The sequence below is a fragment of the Sapajus apella genome, unplaced genomic scaffold, assembly GCF_009761245.1.
Source record: "Sapajus apella isolate SASKATOON/1434 unplaced genomic scaffold, GSC_monkey_1.0 scaffold114, whole genome shotgun sequence".
NCBI classification, from domain to species: domain Eukaryota; kingdom Metazoa; phylum Chordata; class Mammalia; order Primates; family Cebidae; genus Sapajus; species Sapajus apella.
The window spans coordinates 753,778-778,081 of record NW_022437054.1 but is presented as its reverse complement, the minus strand read 5'-3'; the positions used below and the strand labels follow the sequence as shown (position 1 = coordinate 778,081).

General features: G+C 39.9%; 1 protein-coding gene across 1 annotated transcript in view; it reads right to left on the bottom strand.

The window, feature by feature from the left end:
* Positions 1–20,954, bottom strand: part of MTMR6 (myotubularin related protein 6) — a 42,532-nt gene extending 21,578 nt beyond the window's left edge. The window contains exons 1-2 of the mRNA XM_032260060.1: positions 20,180–20,954; positions 7,106–7,222 (exon numbers count right to left, since the gene is read on the bottom strand). Of these exons, the coding sequence (XP_032115951.1) occupies positions 7,106–7,222; positions 20,180–20,203 (141 nt within the window). The 5' untranslated portion in view covers positions 20,204–20,954. The remainder of the gene's footprint in view (positions 1–7,105; positions 7,223–20,179) is intronic.
* Between the last annotated feature and the right edge of the window lie 3,350 nt (positions 20,955–24,304).

Here is a 24,304-nt window from a genome sequence, read left to right as displayed (position 1 = left end):
GGGTGTCACTCTGATCCTTTCTCCATCACTCCACATACTCAGTACATTATCAGACCCTGGGAAGTGCATCTCCTACATGTTTCTGTAACCTATCCACTTTTCTCCATCTCTGCTGTCTCATCCCTAGTTGCAACGTCCCCACTGTTTCTCACCTGAACTATTATAAATAGCTTCCTAAATGCTCTCTCCATATCTATCCTTGACCCTCTGATCCATTTTCTACAACACTGTAGTGAACACTGAAAAGCAGACTAAAAAAAGAAAGGCAAGCTAGTCATTTCAAGTCCCTACCCCAATCACTGACTATGTTCTGGTGACAACAGCCTTCTTTTGGCTCCTCAAATGCACCAAGCTCCTTTACACATGGTCAGACGCTCCCACTAACTGGGATACTGTAGCTCCACCTCTTCATCTAAGAACTTCTAGACACATTTCTAGCCTTTGCTTAAAACTTATAATATCACCAAAAGTGTAGTCTACCATGCCCCACAACCCTTCCCAAGTAGTTAGGCCTCCTTCCTTTTCTCATTGCAGATCAACCTATACTTTTCCTTCACAGTGATGGCAGCAGCAGCCTGTCCAGAGTGGCTACTGTGAGGAAGCCAGCTGCAGCTGAGGAGGCACAGCCAGGGCTGTGCGCTCTGCAGAGCCAACAAGGAACAGGTGATCCCAGTGGAAGCCCCACACCCTACTGAGTTGGCAGGGAAGGAGCCCCACTCCCAGGCACAGCTGCAGCCACCCAGCCATGGCTCTGGACTTGGGTATCCTTGCACTCTTCGGGGTCTGGGAAATCCCCTGCCCATGCAGGTTTGGAAGTACCTGCTCCCACTCCCTAGCACCCCCACAACTCCCATCACCCATTCTGTGGCGGAGCCAAGTTGTGGACATGTCCCAATAGCCAAACCCAGGAGCTGTCGTGACCTGGCTGAGTGTGCATGTGCTCAGGGTGGCATTGACACACCAACCCCTGGCTGCCTTGGCCCCTCAGGAAACTGCTTCTGAGGCAGAAACTTTGGGTGCCAATGAGCAAAGGAGGGAGATCGAGGGGCTGGGGGTGGGATGGTATGGAGCTAAGGGCACCCCCCAGGACAGACAGCCCGGGTACCATGGGTAGCATGTTGATGGCAGCAGGAGGCAGGTTTCTAGGTGGGAAGTAGAGGGTCCCCAGTAAAATCCCACTTTGAAGCCAGGGACGGCCTGAAGCCTGGGGACTGGGCTGCCAGTTCCAGGTGGAGTCTGCCACCCAGAGAACTTCCTTGATGCCTTTCAGCCAACCAGATGGTACTTTTTCCAGGCCAGCCAATGGAGGCCCATGGACCAATATCACTTCCTCCATTCTGAGCCCATAAAATCCCCAGACTCTGCCACCCTGAAAGTCATCAGGACTACCTGCCTGTGGGGTAGAAGCTACCCACTTTGGGTCTCCTCTCTGCTGAAGAGCTGAGAGTTGTTCCATTGCTCAATAAAGCTCTTCTCTGCCTTGTTCATCTTCCAGTTGTCCACATAACCTCATTGTTCATGGATGTGGGACAAGAACTCAGGACTTGCCAAACAGTAAGAGCAAAAGGAGCTATAACACTTCTCTGACCAGCTTGCCAGCTGCAGGTGGGAGCTAAAGGGATTGTAACACTATAGCCCTCCTGCCCTCTGTTGGCACTGGGTGGCCACACCATGCAACAGGAAACAGCAGCAGGGGCAAGCCAGCCCAAAAGCTGCTGGCCAGAGCACGGTGGTAGAACCAAAAGAGCTGTAACTCAAACAGGCTAAAACATGCCCCCCAGAAACATGCTCCCTGCTGCCCCATGCTATGGGTGATGAGAAGGAGAGTAGAGCTGCAGCCCTTCTGGTAGCCCAGACCTTGGGGCTCTCTAAGCCAGGGCTATTACATGTTGTAACTCCCTCATTGGGGCTCTGCAGTTCCTGATATCTCTGAGCTCCAGGGTGCCACCATGTTCCCCTTGTCCAGACACTGGTGCCCATAGCAGAAGCTGCTTGCAGTACATCTGGTCCAGCCACAGCCTCACATGGAACCAGCACTTGTGCCAACCCCTGGAGCTGCCCACCCCACTGCAGCAGGCAGCATGCCTGGCTGTGCACAGTAACCAGACCCTGGGCTTGATTGCTCACACACCCATCGCTGCTCCACACCTGGCAAGCCCTTGGCAGGCATGGGATCTGGGCTGGTAGCACAAGGCAAGCAGAGTCTGCCAGGCTGAGTGAGTGGAACAAGTGCAGCAGGTGCAAGCAAAACTCAACCAGAGGCATCGCTAGCCACAGAGGTTTCCAGCTGGCTAAGCAATACCCAAAAAATCCTGTGACAACAGCACTCACTACATGAGTAATTTGTCATGTTGTGAATGTCTGTTTCTCCAGCTAGATAGTGGGCACTTTATAAGAAGCAAGTCTAGTGCTCAGTTGATCAACATTACATCTCCAGCACCCAACACAATACCTGGAACATTATAATTGCCCTCCTCAAATCAAAAAGCTTACAAATATTATCTATCACACAATACAACTTTAATTTTTTAAATGTGAATCCCCAAGCCAGAAATATGGATGTCATCCCTGATACCTCCTTTATCACTTTTGAGTTTACTAAATGAATGAGTAAAAAGTCCTATTATAAACTCAATACTGGATGGTATTTTGAACATATGTTTATAATTCTCACCTACTACCAATAATATCTTGTTTGCTAATAAAAATGTCTACTTTTTCTTCATACCACTCCCATTAAAGTATTTATAGAAAACTTTTCCGGAGAACAAAAGATCAAAGGTTCCAAATCATGGCAAGAGATCCATTAATCCCAAATTAATCTAAAAATTCAACATAAATTTCAGTTAAAAAATTCCAATCTGCTTTGGTTTTTTTGTAGTAGAATGAGGAATGATTATATAATACACATATATAATTATAATAGCACATTTTAATATTAATTATACATATTAAATTTAGTTTACCTGCAAGATTAAATGCATATAATCAAGAAAAGCTTGAAAGAGAATAATGAGAGAAGCAGTTGTCAATGGAAATTAAAACATCAAAAACAAATAACACACACACACACACACACACACACACACACACACAGCCCATACTTACGTCAAAGATTTAGCACCATTATCACTTATACTGATGGGCCTGTGACAAGTTACTCAAAATGATCTAATAATCACATTTAAACAGAGAATAAGGAACAAAAAGCTAACTGTAATATTATAAGTTGAGAACTCCTTATCCAAAATGTTTGAGACTAGAAGTATTTCAAATATTTTGCTATATCTGCATTTTACTTAACAATTGACATCCCTAATCCAAAAATCTGCAATCTGAAATGCTCCATTTCCTTTGACCATCATGTCTGTGCTCAATTTTTGGATTGGGGATACTCAACCTGTATATCGCTGTTCTCATTCTAATTATAAAGACCCAAAAGTGGCTGGGTGCAGTGGCTCACACCTGTAATCCCAGTACTTTGGGAGGCTGAGACATGCGGATCACCTGAGGTCAGGAGTTCGAGACCACCCGGACCAACAGGGTGGTCCTCATCTCCACTAAAATTACAAAATTAGCCAGGCGTAGTGGTGCATGCCTGTTGTCTCAGCTACTTGGGAGACTGAGGCAGGAAAATCGCTTGAACCCGAGAGGCGGAGGTTGCAGTGAGCCAAGATCGCACCATTGCACTCTAGCCTGGGCAACAAGAGCAAAATTCCATTAAAAAAAAACCAAAAAACCCAAAAGTATTTGCAGGAAGAAAATGATGAAGAAACCTGGTCCTACCACTAACTAGTTATGTGATCTTGAAAACATAACTGTAAAATGAGAAAAATGATAAAAATTTTTGGTATTTTTGGTAAGGCCCCTTCTGGATCTAAAATATTCTTATCTACAGCTCTAGCATACTAAACAAACTTCATTTAGGGGAAACATAAGGGAATATGCTGATATGAAAGCATTTAAAAGACAACAATAGGAGAGTGGAGAATAACACAGATATCTTTTGCTGTCCTTCAAACTATATTCCTAGCAGCTTAAGGAATAGCTATACGGGAAGCCTTAATTTATATCTCTAGGAGATGGATAATAGAGAAAATATTGAAGCAGGTGGACAAAGGAGGGATAGATGGAGTGGATGATAATATGACTAATTATTTCAGAAGGTACTGCTAGGTAAAATTCCGGGCAATTCTTGGGCAAACACTGGATGGAGAAGGGATCTAGCACCTCTAGGGAATACAACTTCTCCAAGATCAGTATCTCAAGTGAATTTCCTTAATGGTTGATACACAATCACATATCAACTGGTTAGCCTTCTTGGGGAAATCAGAAGAGTACAATCAAAGAGAGAAAGAGAAGAGTACAGTATGTGCAGTACAGGGGTGTACCAGAGAACAACATGACTCTCTGCACTGGGAGGCATAACTGACCTCTAATCTTGATTCTACTGCTTAGAAAAATAGTATGAGCAGCTATGATTTACTGTCACTACTATGTTTTAGGCACAGATGCTTTTTATACTTTCTGTCATCTAAGATTCACAAAAACCCTACATGATGACTGATGCTATATACCCATTTTATATGGGTGCTAAGCTCGAAAGTCACATACTTTTTGGCAGACACTGTTGGTCTGCCATTCCTCCCCACCTTCCTTACTTGCAACACCCCTTTCCTTCAAGAGATCAAAAATACTAGGATTTGCATCCTCTGCCTCCTTTTCAGGTAGGAGTAGCCAACTGTCTGGATTTTCAAACGATCAGATATTAGGGAAAGTTGGCTGGGGGCCTTCTGAGAGAGCTTCTCTCTTCCCTGATAAAAGGAGAGGGGGGCTACTGAGGAAAATCCACCCACCTCTCCTGCTTTGCAAGATTTGGCACCATGTTCAGTCAGGTATTCATTTACTTACAGCCAAAAGCACCCTGACACGGCCACCTAAGCAGTGAACAGCAGAGCTGACATTTGAACCCAAAACTACCTGATAACACAGCTTACATGAGCTCCCTTTACTACTCTACACTCAACGAAATGCCGCTTCCCTGAGCTTCAGCTTCTTCATCTATAAAGTGGAGGTTCTAAAACCTGGCATAGCTAGTGGCACAGAAACATACCCAAGTCTCTTCCTCTCAGGCACACAGATGTAAGCCTCATATTCTAACCCCCATTCCTACATCTTTTTCTGCCTAGCATTTATCACTGTATTTTACTTATTTACCTATTTATTGGTGATATTATCCATATCTCTCAGCACTAGAATGTGGGCTCCATGAGGGCAGAATTTGTATCTGTTATTATTGACTATTATTTCCAAAATACCTAGAATAGTGATATGAAACGTACTGTAGATGCTCAATAAATGTGTGCTAAATGAATGAATGAATTCTAAAACAGAAAAGGAAGAACAAAATAGCCATTGCAATTTTGAAGAACAACTTGGAAGAATATGCTCTACTTGGTGTCAAAACTTATTTAAAAGCTATAGTCAATAAAACAGTGTGACACAGCGTAGTCAATATACCAAAAGAATAGAAAACTCAAAAGCAAAGCCTCACATACATGGAAGACACATTTATGACAGAGCTTGTAATAAAGTTGAATGGAATAAAACACTCAATAAATGGTGTCAGTTGTCTATGTGAAAAAATAAAACTGAATCCCTATTCACATCATACACCAAAATATTTCCCAGATGTATTAACAACTTACAAGATAATAACTTAAGCTTTTAGAAGAAAATATAGAAGAACCTTTATGACTTTGAGATAGGAGATAATTTCTTAAGTCACAACAGAGCACAAACCATAAAAGAAAAAAATGAAAAATTTGTAACATTAAAAATATAAGCTTTAACTGAAAGACATATATACTCAGAAACACAGAACACAAGCCACATACTAGGAAAAGCTACCTATGACGCACACATCTGACAAAGCATTATAACCTAGAACTCTATTTCTTTTCCTGAATAACACATTTTTTTTTTTTTTTAGATTCAGGGGGTACACATGCAGGTTCGTAATATGAATATATTGCATGGTGCTGAGGTTTGAGCCTCCATTGAACCCATTACCTAGACAGTGAACACAGTACCCATCCATGTTGCTGTAAAGGCCATGATTTTGTTCTTTTTTTATGGCTGCATAGTATTCTGTGGTACATATGCACCACATTTTCTTTCCCCAATCCACTGCTGATGGGTATCTAGGCTGATTCCGTATCTTTGCTATGGTGAACAGTGCTGCAATAACATGCAAGTCTTTTTAGTTGGATGATTTATTTTCCTTTGAGTACATATCCAGTAACAGGATTTCTGGGTTGAATAGTATTTCTATTTGTAGCCCAGAACTCTTATAAAATCAATAAAAGACAACCCAATAAAAAAAGAAAAGGAAACTTCTTTTTTTTAATTCTGAAAGGGGTAAATTCTTTGTAATCAGCTCATTAACATTACAATTTCACTAACCTACTAGATAGGCAAAAATTGTAAGCTAACAATATCAATATTGTTGAAAATGTAGAACATCATGTAATACACTACTGAGAATGAATTGAAACAACCATTTTGAAGAGGTGACATACTCAGTAATGTTATATATGTGCTTATTCAAGACCCATTAATTTTATTACCAGGCATATATCCCAGAGAAATTCTGGCAAAAATACAGAAAGAAACATATACATATGTCTCATATAAATACACAAAATGCTGGTTATATATAGATGTATTGTAACATTTATACTAGCAAAAAAAAAAAAAAAAATACCCTAATTGCAATTTGTATAAAAACACTGTGGAATATACCAAATAATCCATTTGATCGGTTAACATGTACATATTTTTTAGATTTTTAAAAATTAAAAGGAAAAACAGTCATTTTATAATTATGGAGAGAAGAGTGTGGTATTTTATAGAATTCCACGTTACACATTCTATAACTGATTTATTAGAAGGGAGGGCAGGACTGATCTGGAGACCAAAAAAATTCTGGTTGAGATAGGTAACCAATGATTTAAAATTGCGTTATACACATTCAAAATAAAACACAACAAACCAAGCCCATTATCATCATTATGATAAACAGTACTGCAGCCGTCCTCCTTACCCAGGTTTCTTTTTGATGAGAGTCTATAAATAATAGATGTGTAGCCGTAAGATAGAGTGTTCCTGTTAATGACTTGTTGCTAGTACTGAATCGGTCAAGTAATTTTACTTGTTCAACCTAAAAGAAAAAAAGATATTATTTCTCATTTCAAAAGTAGTATAAATTATTTTGCTCTTAGCCCAGGACTTATATGCACCATTCTCAATTTTTTCTTCCTTCTGTCTAAAATCATAGAGCTTATTTAATACTTAGTGTTAAATTCCATATATCTTTTTGGGGAATGGATAAGCCACAAACACCACAGAGATTATTTATAGTTACAAATGTAACCAATAGAGAACCACATTGTAAAAAAAACAGTAAAACTTATATTCAGAGGAGCAAGAAAAAGAGGGGTGCAGAACAAACAAGCAAAAACATTTTTCATACCCAAGAGTCAACGTTTTTATCTAAAGTTGGAAAATTAAAAAATAAATATATTACTATCTAGAGTTTTAGAGTAAACTACCAGAAAACCAAATGAGGAAACAGTTAAATGGTTGCCAACTCCAACTTATCGTCTCTACATTCCCCTCACTATCCCACAACAGGGAAATGATTGTTTTTTGTCCAGCGCTGGGCTTTTACTTACACTGTTCTCTTTTCCTAAAACGGTCTCTTCTACTTAGCTAAGTGGTAAGCATTCTTCAAAACTCACTAACATCCTGCCTCCAGACATGAATCCTTCTTAGAAAATTAGTTCATTACTTATGTGTTAGTCTTGTATTCCTCTAGCTCTGAATTCCCTGGCATAAATTATGTCCTATGCTACTTTGGCCTCCTTTAGTGCCTGAGCTGATCAGGTACATAGCATGTCTTTATGAATACTAGTACACACATACACACACACACACACACATACACACACACACAATGTTGCCACAGGAGTGGAGAGTGGGACTTGGGCTGACCAGGAATGTGCAGGAGACTACTGCTGGGCATCTTTTTGTGATTCATTTTTACGGAAAAAAAGTAAAATAATCACTACCAACCTAAAAAATGTTAATTTATGTGTACCAGCAGGTTGTAGACAGTTTTTAAAAATTATCTATATCTTCAAAATCATCTACATAGATAACCACTAGCTCATTAATTCTGTAATTTTCTCCCATTTATTAATATATTTCATTATCATTACTAATTGAACAAAATGTCACATTATAAAATTAAAATTTTCAAAGTAATCAATCACTACCATTTAAAAGGCTGATTAGCTTCTCCCTCCCTTCCCCACTTCCACAAAGTAACTTCCATGGAAAGTTTTTGCTTATAACAGCACTTGTTCAAAAAAGTTAAAATTTAAATGTAAAATTTAAAAATTTGTTTTTGATACAAAACTTCACTTGCACAGGTAAGATAATTAATTCAGTTTTAACACTTTCCTCTAGAAACTTAGAGATATAATCTAATTTAAATAGCTATGGTCTGACAGTTGATTTTTTTACACAAAAAACTGTCTGATCATTATTATATATTGTCCTTCAAGAAAATAAGAAGGCTGACTGTGTGCAGTGCCTCACACCTGTAAGCCTTCTCATTTCAAAAGTAGTATAAATTACTTTTATTTGGGAGGCCAAGGCAGGTGGATCACCTGAGATCAGGAGTTCAAGACCAGACTAACCAACATGGAGAAACCCCATCTCTACTAAAAATACAAAATTAGCCAGGTGTGGTGGCACATGCCTGTAATCCCAGCTACTCAGGAAGCTGAGGCAGGAGAATCACTTGAACCTGGGAGGCAGAGGCTGAGTGAGCCAAGATCACACCATTGCACTCCAGCCTGGGCTGTAAGAGCGAAACTGTCTCAAAAAAAAAAAAGAAAAGAAAGAAAGAAAGAAAATGGGAAGCCTTCCTACTTATAAACTTGAATGAAGATTTCTCTTCGATGTAAATGTTTACTTCATTGTTTAGGACCATTTCTTCCTTAAATAAAAATCTAGCTTCATTTTACGACACACTGCAAATCAAAACTTAAATACCTTTTAAGACAAATGGGATCAACTACTGTTTACTCCTCTTCGTTGTGCTTCACTTGGCTGGAAAGTGCATTGCAGCCAACCAGCACTGAGCAATTGCTGTAATAAAGATCTTGCCTATCTTTTTGGGTGGGGACACAGAGCCAAACCGTATCATTTCCTAAGCTATTAAAACAAAGTTTTTAAGGCTTTAACAAGAAGACAATTGATGAATATATAAGGAAATAAAGGTAACTTATGGTAACCTTAAAGTATCAGCACTACTCAAGCAAATAATTTGTGTCTATACCATTCCGCAGAGTTTCAAATAGCTTCTCAGAAAAAATTAAAAAGTATATTGGCAAGTAGTTTAAAAGTATCGAGGGGCTGATTTTATTACTATTTAATTAAATAGGAAGTTTGGTTTAAAAAGAAATCCATGTGAAATTTTATGTTTGTGAATTTTTCAAAGGTCATAAATATCCCTGGTTGTGCTCCAATCATAAACCTTAAATTGCAACTTCTCTAAGAAGCACAATTATCTACAAAGCTTCTATACATAGTAAACGATCACACCACTTTTCATTTGGATTTTATTCCTCTCTGTACAAGCTCTGTTCACTACTACTCTTCCTCAAGGGTCCACTCTCTATAGGAATCTTACCTACTGTCATCATTTTAGCCTATATGTTAATGACTCCCCAAACTGGACATCTCCTGAGTTCACACATACAATTGAGATCTCACTATGTGCCTAGTGCTAAGTACTTAACACACATTATTTCTTTTAATTTTCACATCTCCTGTGTAGTATGTACTAGAACTGTCCCCACAGAAACTGACACTTGGTAGGGTTGGTTAGTTATCTCAAAGTCATAAATATTTTAGTTATAACTCTATGTGGTCTGATTCCCAAGCCAAAACACCTTCCCATTATGCTATACTGCCTCCACTTACATGTGTTTGAGTCACATTATACATACTAAAAACAAAACTGATTTTCCCTCCCACCCCTCACAAATATGTTTCTAATTCTGTATTTTGGATGTGAGTTAATGTTATTCTTCATCCTCATCAAGTCACCCACACTGGAAATCTGTGAATCATCCTATGACTTTTTCTCAGCCCCCAACATTCAATCACCAATTCCTACAATTTGTATCACCTAAATATTTTTAAATCTGCCCTTTTCACCGCTATTAAAGTAATTCCTAAATTACAATGAAGGCCTCTGTTCATGTATCTGTTTTTTCCACTAAAGACTATAACATAGCCCAGGGCAAAGACTGTCTTTCATTTATGCATGAATATCTCCTATTGGCTAGCAGAGTGACTGACAGAATAAATGTCTCTTGAACTAAGATGAACTGCCACAGAAAAATTATTTCCCCCAGGTGAAATCAGAAGGTGTGCCCAATTTACCAGTGATCCCTTTTGTTGAAATCATTCAATTTATTAAATAAGATTCTTCCTTATCCCATTATACTTTTCCCCTCTCTCTGCTATCTTTTCCCTACACAGTGGGTGAACGGTAGGTATTCGTTCAGTAATTCTTGAATAAATCAGCAACAACTAAAAACAAATAGACAAACTACTAGTAGAACACATAGGTATAGTTCAGTTTTTTGGTTTGGGTTTTTTTTCTGTGTGTAGTACTTCTTTGGACTTTCAATCCTCTATCATTCAATTAGAATAAAATCACTCCTCTAGAATTGTGTAATTCTTTCTGGCTGGGTCTCTGATTATCAAGACGGGAAATTTGTGAAAATGCTCTTTCCAACACTCTAAGCCTATTTCCTGATTCCCCCTAATTTTACATGAAAAATAATCTGAAATTATCTTTGTTAGATCTTTCATTCTGGTGAGCTATACATGATTCAAATCCTAGCCGTTCATATGACTCACCTCTAAAACTTTGCGAAAGTACAAATCCAAAGCCTCATCCCAACTTCACTCAGACATCTGAGGAAATGAAGACCAAGAATCTGTATTTTTCACAAATTCACCTGCTCATTCTTATGCAACTGATATTCCTTCTAACTTTAACTCCAAATTAATTTTTCTAACTCTTAACACACATGAGGCCAGCTTTCTTCTCTACCTTTGGCTCTTTTCCCAAATATTTACAGCCTCAGCTTATCTAGCTCTCCCACTTTTTAAAGGAGCTTATTACAAATTTGATCCTTTAAAATGCACAATTACTACTGGGTGCCATGGCTCACAACTGGAATCCCAGCACTTTGGGAGGCAGAGGTGGGCAATCACTTGAGCCCAAGAGTTTGAGACCAGCCTAGCCAACATGGCAAAACCTCTTCTTTACTAAAAATATAAAAATTAGTTGGGCATGGTGGCGCACACCTATAATCCCAGCTACTCTGGAGGCGGAGGCATGAGAATCACTTGAACCCTGGAGGCAAAGGCTGCAATGAACAGAGGCTGAGTCATTGCACTCCAGCCTGGGTGACAGAGTGAGACTCTGTCATAATAAAATAAAATAAAATAAAATAAAATAAAATAAAATAAAATGCACAACTGCATTACATGCATGTACACACACAAATACACATATATCTTTGGAGAACATGCACATAAATACAAACTATCAGAAACGAGTTTACTTTTTAACTCAACAAAAATGTACTGGCTATCAACTAAAGGCTGATCTATCTGGATCTCATTTCTTTATCTCTAAAATAAGGGCAATAATCTCTTTTCAGAGTGCTATTGAAAGGTTGGATAATAAATGTCAGGTAATGACATGGTTTGGCTCTGTGTCCCCATCCAAATTTCACCTTGGATTGTAATCCCCATGTGTGGTGGGAGAGACCCGGTGGGAGGTGATTGAATCTTGGGGGTGGTTCCCCCATGCTGTTCTCTCATGTGAGAGAACAGTGAGTGAGTTCTCATGAGATCTGATGGTTTTCAACTGGGGCAATTTTTCCCTTTGCTGTCTCTCTTCTGCCACCATGAGAAGATAGCCTTGCTTCTCCTTTGCCTTCTACCAAGATTGTTAAGTTTCCTGAGGCCTCCCTAGCCATGCGGAACTGTGAATCAATTGAACCTCTTTCCTTTATAAATTACCCAGTCTTGGGTTGTTCTTTATAACAGTGTGAAAATGGACTAATACAGGTACTCTATCTTTATTTGCCTAATAAATATAAGCAATAAAGTGTTCAAGTAAATATTTGCAAAATCTACTGTAGTTAGTAATCTGGTGAAGTAGGTAGAGCCCTGATAGTCTTCTATGTCAAGCCACTGTCCAGTTAAGTTCAAATAAACAAAAAAGAAGGATGCATTTGGAGTTTGGCAAATTATATATTCTAGGTGTTCTATAGTTGGAAAAAACCACTGCAAATGATGAAAGCAAAGATCAACAAAATGTTCTTCACTAACAGGAATACAGAGAAAATATAAAATTCTCAACAGAGGAGATATTTATGTCTCAATAGCAGAGGCATAACATTTTATCTGATTTAAAAAACACATATGTTAAGGTACAGAATCTGTGCTGTAGATTAACAAAGATAGAGAGGTTTTAAAGTATAGTAGTCTATCAGCAAATATGGCTTATAAGATCATTCCAGTGTCCATGTGGAGAAAATGCTGGGTTGATTATGGGCAACCAGGAAAGAAGCTAATGAAGCGATCTAGATGACTGGTTGATATTAGGCCTAGAGTAAGCTGTGACAGAGAGGAAGTCCATCTTGAGATAAGAACAAAACTGAGAAAGGAAGCAAGAGAGGAGGAAAAAGGTTTCTTAAGGGTTTTAACTTGTCACACTGGTTGCCATTGCCTAAGATAAAGTAATACAGAAAAAAAAAAGTCCAAAAGAAAAAAATGTCTTTAATATAATAAATTGAGGACTACCTTAGCATATGCCAACTTACATTCAAATCCATATAATGGAAAATCATTACATACAACTGCTTCAATAGGACAATTTCTATATGAATTGACAGATAGTGAAATTAATCTGAAATTATTCCAAAACATTTATTTAGTATTTACCCTAAAGTTCTCAATAAGAGACTTTCTGAGAAAAAACACTGATTATTTTGCTGTTTTTGACAAATCCCACCCTTCACCCCTAATGAGGGGAAATCAAATCTTTTTCTTTGCTAAAATCACTGGCATACAAATTTCAAACCACAGACTTAGTCAACTTCTAAAAACCAACTGCTTCTTTACATTTCCCACTTTCACCAAGGAACTAAAAGTATTTTACAGATATGGCTACAGATTTTCCCCAGTCTTTTCTTGGAAATGTGTTAAGTCAGATGTTTAGGAAGCAACTATAACTCTTTCAGGTCACTATCACTGAAGTACTACAGAAACAGTGTTAGGATCCTTAAATTATGTATCATCACAACCAAAAACTAAATGGAAAAAAGCCTTTGGGAAAAGAAAGAACAAATGAAGAAAGAAAATGGAGCAAGGAGAAAGGAACTAGAAGATGTCACTTTGGGGAGGAATGGTAAATGCCAACACACATTACTTTAAGGACTATTTAGTTGAATTGTTGCCAACTATGGGCCTACACTAAAAGGTACCCTAATCATCTATGCAGAAAGTTCAAATTTCAGTCAATTATGAAGTTAGAATTAGAAAACACAGAGAACCCCTCCCCTCCCACACACACAGAATTACATTCAGGAAACGTTGGGGCCAAGTGTAGTGGCTCACGCCTGTAATCCCAACACTTTGGGAGGCCAAGACAGGAGGATTGCTTAAGCCCAGGAAGTAGAGACTGCAATGAGCTATGATCACTGCACTCCAGCCTAGGTGACAGAGTAAGGTCCTATTGGAAAGGAAATGAGAAAGACAGGAGAAAGGACAAAGAAGAAGGGAGAAAGGAAAGGGGAAAGAGAAAAGAGGAAAGGAAAAGAAAAGAAGAAAAAGTTGGAAATGAAAAACACAGGGAGTTTTTGTTTTGAAAAACACACAAACAGAATCACATTCAGAAAATTCAGACACCTTTTTATCCCCAAGGAAAAAGTGGCTTCTGGGACAGGAAGGGACCAATGGCCTTTTTCAATCAGACTTCTGTGACCAACAGTTGTACTTATTCTACAACTATATACAAAAACAACAGATTTCTAAAACAACAGATGCTGTGGCTACTGAAGTAGAAAATGCACCATCACTGCTCCGCTGGTTTGTCACGCTCCTTCCCTATAGCCAGGCACTCATCTGGGACTCTCAGAATCATTTCACACTGACATCCTGCCAAGAATTCTCTTTCAAAATGAATGAGCACATCAAGTTGCCGTTCATAAAGTGGAGGGCAGAGATTATGTTTTTTGTTCATGTATCTTAATTTCTAGAACAGTGTCTGGTTGCATAAATTATCAAATGAAGCAGTCATGGACCTCAAGAGGCGAGAGTGTAACCTCAGATTGTAAATCCAGTGGGCACTTTTCAGTTTTATCTTACTTTGCTTATTCTATCAATGGCTTCCTATTTCTCACACACACACACACACACACACACACACACACACAAAAAAAAAAAAAAAAAAAAAAAAAAAAAAAAAAAAAAAAAAAAAAGCAAAGATTTTACAGTGGCCTTCAAAACTATAGTAACTTGCCCCTGTCCCCCAACTTTAATCTTCTACTGTGTTCTCCTTCACTCACCCTGCTCTAGCTGTCTTGCTTGTTCTTAGCAACCAGGCATGCCCTCAAAGGGTTTTTGCCCCTGTTGTTCCCTTTGTTGGGACTCTTATCCCCTTCCCTCACGTGGGGATGGCTTACTCCCTTATCAGTTTCAGGTCTGTACTCAAGAGTCACCTTCTTAGTAAGAGCTTCCCTAACCACTCGATTTATAGCAGTCCTCCCTTAAACCCCCTTCTTAACCCTCATATTCTCCAGAGCCCTGGCTTGCTTTATTTTTATCCATAGCATTTACCACCATCTAACATACTATACATTGAACTTAATTTTGTTTATTGTTATCTCTTCTCCAACTAGAAAACAAGTTATAACGGCAGGAGTTTGAACCTAGAACAGTGCCTGGCCCAAGGAGGAGGAAGCAGCCAGAGGATGGAGCAGAGAAGGAATTTAGAACAGGGAAGACTGTGTCCTTCCCATCTGTGCTTCACCTCTTCCAAATACATGTGGCTTCCCTTCCTCTGCTTGCCAACCTCCCCCACTTTCTTTTTGTTTGAGACAGAGTGTTGCTTTGTCGCCCAGGCTGGAGTGCAGTGGTGCGATCTCTGCTCACTGCAATCTCCGTCTCCCTGGTTCAAGTGATTCTTGTGCCTCAGCCACCCAAGTAGCTGGGATTACAGGTGCCTGCCACCACGCCCAGCTAAGTTTTTTTTAGTAAGACAGGATTTCACCATGTTGGCCAGGGTTGTCTCAAACTCCTGACCTCAAGTGATCCACCTGACTTGACCTCCCAAAACGCTAGGATTATAGGCGTGAGCCACCATGCCCAGCCTGCTTACCCCTTTTTAAGTGTTTAGACTCTTCTCTACAGTCTCAACATATTCTCCTTGCATAAACTCAGCCACAATAGAAATTTCAGTGATTCACCTAAACACAAACAACTCCCTCACAAGTCTACTCCTGAGGCTAGACCTTTTCCCCCACACTAGATCCTCAGAATCAGCTAGCTACTAGAAAAAAATCTGACCACATAAGCTTCTCCTATCCATTCTCCCCTCTGTATTCTTACTCACACTGCCCCAACTGAATAATCAAATCTCCCGATTAAATCATTATTCTGTGAGGCAAGAGAATGTGGTTAAGAAAATAGGCTTGCTATCAGGAAGACCTAAATTCAAATTCCCAGCTCCACCTCTTCCTTGGTAGAGGTAACTGTGTGAGCCAGGACAAGTTATTTTATTTATTCTCTCAGGGTTTCAGTTTCCTCACCTGTAAAATGGGATAGTTATTAGTGAAAATCAAAATAGCACTTTTTTTTTTTTTTTTTTTTTTAAATAGCACTTTACTTAGAAAAAAACATTCAGGTACCCCTCAAAACCTACTGGCTCTTATTTAAAAGATAATTTAAATATTACCAGTTTCTCATTATTCTTGATCCATTCTTATTTTTATATCTCCTTCCTTCTTTCAGAGAGAAGATATATTTGTATACATACATGATGATCTCACATTCTAGTGACAAAAAGAGGGAGTAAGCTAAAGAACAAGTTAGGCATAACTTTTGGAATAACTCAATTTGGACCTTAGTGGATCAGATTTTTATGGGACATTCCATTCAATTACAAACTCTAAGAATCAGTCTTTCATTTATAGCTCTAAAAAAGTTCTTCCATTCCATTCAGTAAAGTTCCATTCACAGATAGCACTATATCATTCAACATCAATACACGATGTCAGCCAAAGAACTGGAGCCTGGCAGAGAAAGGAGAAAGACTGCATAAAGAAGAACTGTCTCTGCATATTCCTCATTGTTTCTTGGCAGGACTATGTCATTATGGCAAAATGGAGCTCAAAGTGATAGGCAGCAGTTACATGACTCATAAGTATAGCTTGGAAATGCTCTTTTGGAAATCCAGAATCAGGGACTTGACATCTTTGAGCATATACAGTTAGTAAACCAAATGTGACCAAAACAGAAGGATATATATGAACATTAGTATTCAACCAAAATACTTAATCTGATAAATCTCTGGTTAGCAAGCAATAATAATCCTAAATATGATTTAGAAACAGTGCCACATAAATATTACTTATTTATGACAAGAAGAGGTTTGGGGAAAAAAGCTCTTCGAATTATCAGCATTTATTTCTGAATTAACATTAATGCATATTTAACAATAAGATTAAAATTAGAGGCTCTGGAAAAATCATACATAGTCTTTGGAGTTAAACAAACCTTGATTTAAATCCTAATTCTATCTCTCATGAGCTAATTGAGCAGGTTACTTAAATTCTCTAAGCCTATTTCCTCCTCACCTATAAATGGAGATAATAATACTCAACTGACAGGGTTATTTAAGAGATCAGTGATGATACTGTATCAATTAACATATTTATGCAATTGTACATATTATAAAGTGATAGTATTATATAATTGGCTATATTGACATACATTTGCACAATAAATGGTAATTATTACTTATCAAATACAACTGGCTGAACAACATAAAACAAATCACTAAATAGTCATAAAGGCCACTCTATAGTCAATCTTGATCACAATGACTAAGCTACATAGAAGTCAAAACAGCTAATAAATCTGAAACAATCCATTTTTGGTTCTTAAATACTTACACTTATTTTTGCAGCAAACTACCTAAATCCAGGTGAAGGCGATGCATAATGGAAACAAAAGTTGGCTATGTTCAAATCAATCTTTTAAGAATAAGTTATTTTCCCAATACACTAATAATTTAAGAAAATGTTACAGTCCACACAACAATTAACAGAATGTACCCTGAGGTCCACCTCTATCTTGCTGTTGTATACCCAGAGTCAATACAGTGTCTGGCACATACTAGGTACCCTGTAAATATTTAATTGCGGTCTATACACACCCACTTAACATTACTCCAGAGTAGTGATCCAATGTAGAAAAACAACTCAAAGTAATAAAGGAGCATATTTGAAAAGCAGTTTTAATAGAAAATTCATAAGAAATCTCTTACTCTCTAAAAAGGCCTTACTCAACCACCAGCAAGGGACCACTGTGTCAAGTTAAGCCAAAATCACAACATTGCTTGAAGAAAAGTTCATTAATTGGTAGTTAAAGAGGAATATAAAGGCCAGGCGTGGTGGCTCACACTGGTACTCCCAACACTTTGGGAGCCGAGGCAGGTGGATCACCAGGTCAGGAGTTTGAGACCAGACTGACAAACATGGTGCAACCCCATCTGTACTAAAAATACAAAAATTAGCCGGGCATGGTGGTACGTGCCCATAATCCCTCCTACTCTGGAGGCTGAGGCAGGAGAATCACTTGAACCTGGGAGGCGGAGGTTGCAGTGAGTCAAGATCGGGTCACTGCACTCCAGCCTCGGCAACAGAGCAAGACTCTTTCTCGAAAAAAAAAAAAAAGGAGTATCAGACAAAATGAAAGTCACCAGTGACAACCTTCAAAGAGCTAGTAAGAGGGGCTACAACTCTACAAATAAAAACAAAGATATATTCATAATAAATTGAAGGAGGAAATATTTAAAATAACCAAGGGATCCGAAATATTTTCCAAGTCTGTTCACTCTTATCATCTGCCTAAGAATAGGGTTTGTACTAGTTGATCAGATTTCAGTTTACTTTTATTGATTTTTTCTTCCCCCTCCACAATGTCACCCACGCTGGAGTGTAATGGTGCAATCTTGGCTCATTGTAACCTCCACTTCCTGGGCTCAAGCCATCCTCCCATCTCAGCCTCCCAAGTAGCTGGGACTACCACAGAATCCAGCTAAATTTTTTTTTTTTTCTTTTTTTTTGAGACTGAGTCTAGCTCTACCTCCCAAGCTGGAGTGCAGTGGCACAATCTCAGCTCACTGCAACCTCCACCTCCCAGGTTCAAGCAATTCTCCTGCCTCAACCTCCTGAGTAGTTGGGATTACAGGTACCTGTCACCGCGCCTGGCTAATTTTTGTATTTTTAGTAAAGACAGGGGTTTCGTCAGATTGGCCAGGGTGATCTCCAACTCCCGACCTCAAGTGATCCACCTACCTTGGCCTCCCAAAGTGCTGGGATTACAGGCATGAGCCACCGTGCCCAGCCTTTAACTGGTTTTCGATTGTGTGCTTAAGCACCGTAGAAAGTATATGAAAAATACACAGAGAAGGTTCAAACTGATGCAGAAGGAAGTCACATGCACATAACTACTACATAATACACATCTGGAACCAATACAAGAATCTAATCCAATGTCCACTCTAGCCTCTTTTCCATCTTCTACTGGTTATAGACTTAAGCACCCTTCTATTTTCACAATTTAAGTACCAACAACTTGAATTCTCAAGTTATTTTATCTTCTCTTAAAAAAAATTTTTAAGGAGTTAGTTTTCAGCATCTTCAATTTTATTAGACATGGTATGCACAATGTTAAAGACAAGCTGTAATAAAAATTCATGTGCACCTTTAAAAGGTTTGTGAAACATTTAAAAAACACAAATTCTTCTTGGGACAATGAAGACAACGAACGTCTGGTGGTTCCCTAAATGAGCCGTAACTTTAAGATGGGCAGCAACTAACAGGACTTTAGCTTTGGTAAAACGTGCAGAGGCTGCCTTGCACTGGGCTCGCAGTGACCTCAAAATGTTATTCAATTCTTCTCGTCTCAATTTATGCTTTTCTCCCTCCCAAAGTTAAAGTTTAACTTAAATGTTGTTGGACACGTAATTTGGTGATATTCTAACGTCATTTCCTTATGCTTTTTAATTTGTAACGAGATAAAAATATTTGTTCATTCTCAAAACAAAGGTCTTCCACATACAAAAATTAAGCATGGAGTGTAATAAGGTCAATCGAATAAAGCTGCATTCGACCTTTTAAAAATACGGAGTAACATTTTTCTCTTTTGCAGAACTCCTGTTCAACTGACTACTGACACTTAGGACAGTGCCCGAAGTTCGAAGCACAGACACGGAAACACCGGATCTGAAAGACTGCAGACCCAGACAGCAGAGGGAGGGGAGCGGAGTGCTGAGCTCAGCTCCTCCAAAACTCGTAATGTTGAGTCTGTGACACGGAGAACAAACCGTGAGCAAGGACAAGCTTACACAGCATCATAATATTAACACGAAGACCGGTTTTCCGGTAGATGAGGCGACGAAAGGCTGAAAGACCCCAAAGTTAAAGGACCCCAATTTTGTCCGAGGAAACAGAGCTAGAAGGGCGGCGACCGGTTTTCCGGACTTACCCCTACGCACTCCGAGATGCTGAAAGAGGGACCCCTGCTCCCGTAGGAGGCCCCTGCACCCAGCTTGGCCCAAGCTGACCCTGCCCTCCAAGACCAGGCCTGGCCAGACCCTCCCGCCACGGGCCAGGTCGCCACCAGGCCGGCCGCCAGCCCCAGTCAGGACTGCCGAGCCTTCGTCGCCTCCTGCCTCGGCCGGGTCGGACCAGGGCCCCCGGAGACTGACTGTCCTGCGCCCAACTACCTTGGTCGTCCGGATATGCTCCATCGCGAGGAGACGTCAGCCTGCAGCCGGTCTCACCGGCGTACCATGGGGCTAGAGAAACCGCGCGGTGACAACCACCGAGAGCAAGCGGGAACTCCCTTGGCCTGCCAGCGCCGCGGGTCCGTCAGGCGGCCCCGCTAGCGTCAACCGCGCAGGCGCAACCGGCGAGCGCCGTCTCCTAGAAACACTTCCCCAAACCCCGGGGCCTCCCGGGGAAAAACCGGGTGGGCGGGCAGAGCGTCCGCGGACCGAGAGCGGCTTGCTGGTTTGTCCCGGACCGCCGCGGATCTCACAGCGCCTCCTGCTGGAGGAGGTCGATACTGCTCACCACCACTCCCGAGGCGGTCTTTGTCGTCCCGCCTGGCAGAGGCGCGGGGCGGTCAGGCTGACTGCAAGAGAATGAATCGCGAGTAAAGGACTCTTACCGGGTGAAGGCAAGACTGGAGGATGTTCTGAATTACATCGCCATACCACTGGACAGCACCAAATTTAGTTTGAGCTCAGTCTACTCATAAGAATGTATTCTAAGGAAATCATCAGATTTGGGATTATTATTCTAAGGAAATAAGCAAATAAGGAAACCAGCCTTATTTTAAACAATCAAATCTCTAATGCTACGGATTCCTTATGTAAATTATGATGATTAGCTAATCCTCAATCTGGCCTGGTGTCAGAGTCCCGCCTTCTACCTCAATTTCAGACGATGTTAGCACCAGCATCCATTAAAACTCATCCTGTACAGGGATATCACATAATGAAAACGTTACTGTGGCATTACCGAGTGAAGAAAAAACTGGCTGTAGAACAGTAAGTTCAATATAACCGTGCTCTGTAATTTTGACTTATGTAAAGAAAAAGTTGACATTTCTAGATGAGGGTTACAGGTAATTTTTGTGTTAGAATACGTCTAATGTGGTACTTCTCAGCCTGGAGTCAGTTTTCTCTCCAGGGGACATTTGGCAAGATCTGAAGATATTTTTGGTTGTCTCAGCTGGTGCGGGGTGCGGGGGAGGGTGCAGGGGGGCCGTGAATTGTGGCGGGGGGGCGGTGAGTGGTGTGGGGGTGAGTGGTGGCGGGGCGGGGGTGGCGGCGGGGGCAGCTGGTGGTTGGAGGCCAAACCCCTACTAGTCACCAGACCAACGCCCCACAACAAGGATTTATCCGCCCCAAGATGACAACAGTGTAGAGGCTGAGAAATCCTGCTCTATGCCAGGCGCGGTGGCTCACGCCTGTAATCCTAGCACTTTGGGAGGCTGGGGCGGGCCTCAGGAGTTCGAGTCCAAGAAACCCTGCTCTATGTTTTGTAAGTATTCCGTACTAAGCGGGTTAAGGTTTGTAATCTTCATCTTTCTTACTGTGATTGGTGTTAGAATAGCCTAACGTCTAAAGATTATTTTATAATTAAAAATTTTATAATTGAAAATTTTATTAAAATAAATTTCACTTATTGTTTCATTTTGTTCAAGTTCTCTTGGCTTATTTTGTTTTGATGACTACTTATGTGTCAGATAGATAGCCAAAGCAATGGAGATGCTTATTAAACACAACAGCCTTTGTGGTGAAGTTACTGACTCCTGTAAGGTAAATATGTAATAAGAGTAAGATTAAACCACCTAGAAACCAACCTTAGTACAGTATCACATCCACCACCACCCCCAAAAAAAACCAATAAATTCTGCTTAAAAAAAAAAAAATATATATATATATATATATATATATATATATAAAAGTAGGCCAGGCATGGTGGCTCTCGCCTGCAATTCCAGCACTTTGGGAGGCCGAGGCGGGTGGATCACAAGGTCAGGAGTTCAAGATCAGCCTGACCAACACGGTGAAACCCCACTGCTACTAAAAATACAAAAATTAACTGGGCGTGATGGCACATACCTGTAATTCCAGCTGCTCAGGTGGTTGAGGCCAGAAAATCACTTGAATCCGGGAGGCAGAGGTTGCAGTGGGCCAAGATCACGCCACTGCACTCTAGCCTGGGCAAGAGAGTGAGATTTCATCTCAAAAAAAGCAAAGCAAAGAAAAGGAAAGTAATGTAGGTCTTTAGTGAGGATTGCTTTTTGAGAAAACAGAAAGAGGTGAATTATAGCGTATAACATACAGCAAGACTTGCTTAATAAAACCTATTTTTATATCATTTTCCTCCCAATTTGTATCTTCCTCCTTCCCTATTCCCCTACAGACCATCCTCCCTCTTCTCATCTCCTCATTTCTTGTGTCCTCTCTTTACGAATTCTCACGGAGAGGCAAACATAATGATGTCAGGTCACCAAACATACTCAGTGCTTTACGGGTACTCTGAGGAAGCTGCTATTGCTTTCCTTATTTTAGAGATGAGACAAGTGAGACGCAACGAAGGGAAGTGACTTGCCCAATATCACATAGCAGATAAAGCCAAGATCCATGTTACAAAGCCAGACTGGCTGACGCCAGTGTCTGTATTCTTAACAACTGTTTTACATTGATTTGCTTTTCAAAATCCATATTAAAGTTCTATTTGTGGTAATATGATAGGCTAGAAAATTACCCAGCTTTTCAGGAAGAAAGTAAAATAACAGACAAAATATTAAATGACGCTTCTTTGACTCTTGAGTTGAATACGCTTGCACTAGATAGAATATTCCTTATGGTTAAATCTGACAGATAATCACTCAGTTCCATTATTTTTCCTTGAGATAGCTCTTTAGAGGTCTCCAGATGCTTCCGGGAGCCTTTTCTCCTTTTGCTCCAGTTTGCACCTGCGTTCTCTCAGCCTGCTGAACAGATGTTTTCCTGGGACTCTCCTCACCATGGGTCTGAGAAATGTGCTGCTTACTCACTTATGCGGAATTTTTAGATCCTGTGGTTTATCCTCCTGGATTTACTTACTTGCATCGTTTTATTTTGATGTAGTATATTCTGTATTAACTTCCTGAGAAAGGGAGAATGGAGCATAAATCCCTGACAGGAGGTTTGGCTGGATCTTCCCAGAGAGGTATCCCCGCTTTCGGTGCAGTTATTCAGAAGTCCCATGGCATTCCAATTTCCCTTTAGGTATCACTTCTATTTCCTCAGGATGCTTTTTGGACCGCTTTATCTCCAATGGTCTGAAATTTCAACATAATAAATCTTAGATTTCTTGTTTATTTTTCTGCCTAGTGTTTTGAGCTCTGTAATCCGAAAACACAAGGCCTTCAATTCTGGGATGTTTTCTTATATTATTTCTGCAATAATTACCGTTTCATTCTTTTTCCTTCTTCCTTTTTTTCTTCCCTTTAAAAGTGTTTTTTATTCTTCTCACCTGTCTTCTCTCCCTCATATTTTCTTTCCTATTTCCATCCTGTTCTCTTTTGTTTTTATTTTACTTTTTGTTTTATTTTTATTTATTTATTTTTTTGAGACAGGGTCTCACTGTGTCACTGAGGTTGGAATGTAACTGACTACCTCCTCGATCTCCTGGGTTCAAGCAATCCTCCCACCTCAGCCTTCTGAGTAGCTGGAGCTACAGGCATGCGCCTCGAAGCCAGGCTAATTTTTTGTAGAGACGGGGTTTTTCCATGTTGCCAGGTTGGTCTCAAACTCCTGGGCTCAAGTGATCTGCCTGCCTCAGTCTCCCAGACAATAACAGACAAAATATTAAACCTCATTTAATATTTTGTCTGTTATTTTACAGGCTTAATTCCAGCTCCTTTCTTTTTTTCAGTAGAAATTCCTGGTCAGACTTCCTAATTTTACTATCCTTTCACTCCTATTTTCTAAGTATTTGCCTTTCTAATCTACTCTCTGGGAAATTATTACAACTTAATACTCCATTGTTTCTACTATTTTTAATTGCTGCAATTGTATATATGTATATGTGTCTACAATTATATGTATATATGTGTGTACATGTATATAATTGTAGACACACATATGTACACATATATATGTACACACATACACATATATATAATTGTAGACAAAGCTTATGCTCAGATCTTGGATTTTTTTTCTTTTTTGTCTACAGAGCACAAGGTTTGCCTCCCAAAGTGCTGGGATTACAGGCATGAGCCACTGTGCCTGGCTTATATTTGTAATATCTTTTTTTTTTTTTTTTTTTTTTTTTTTTTTTTTTTG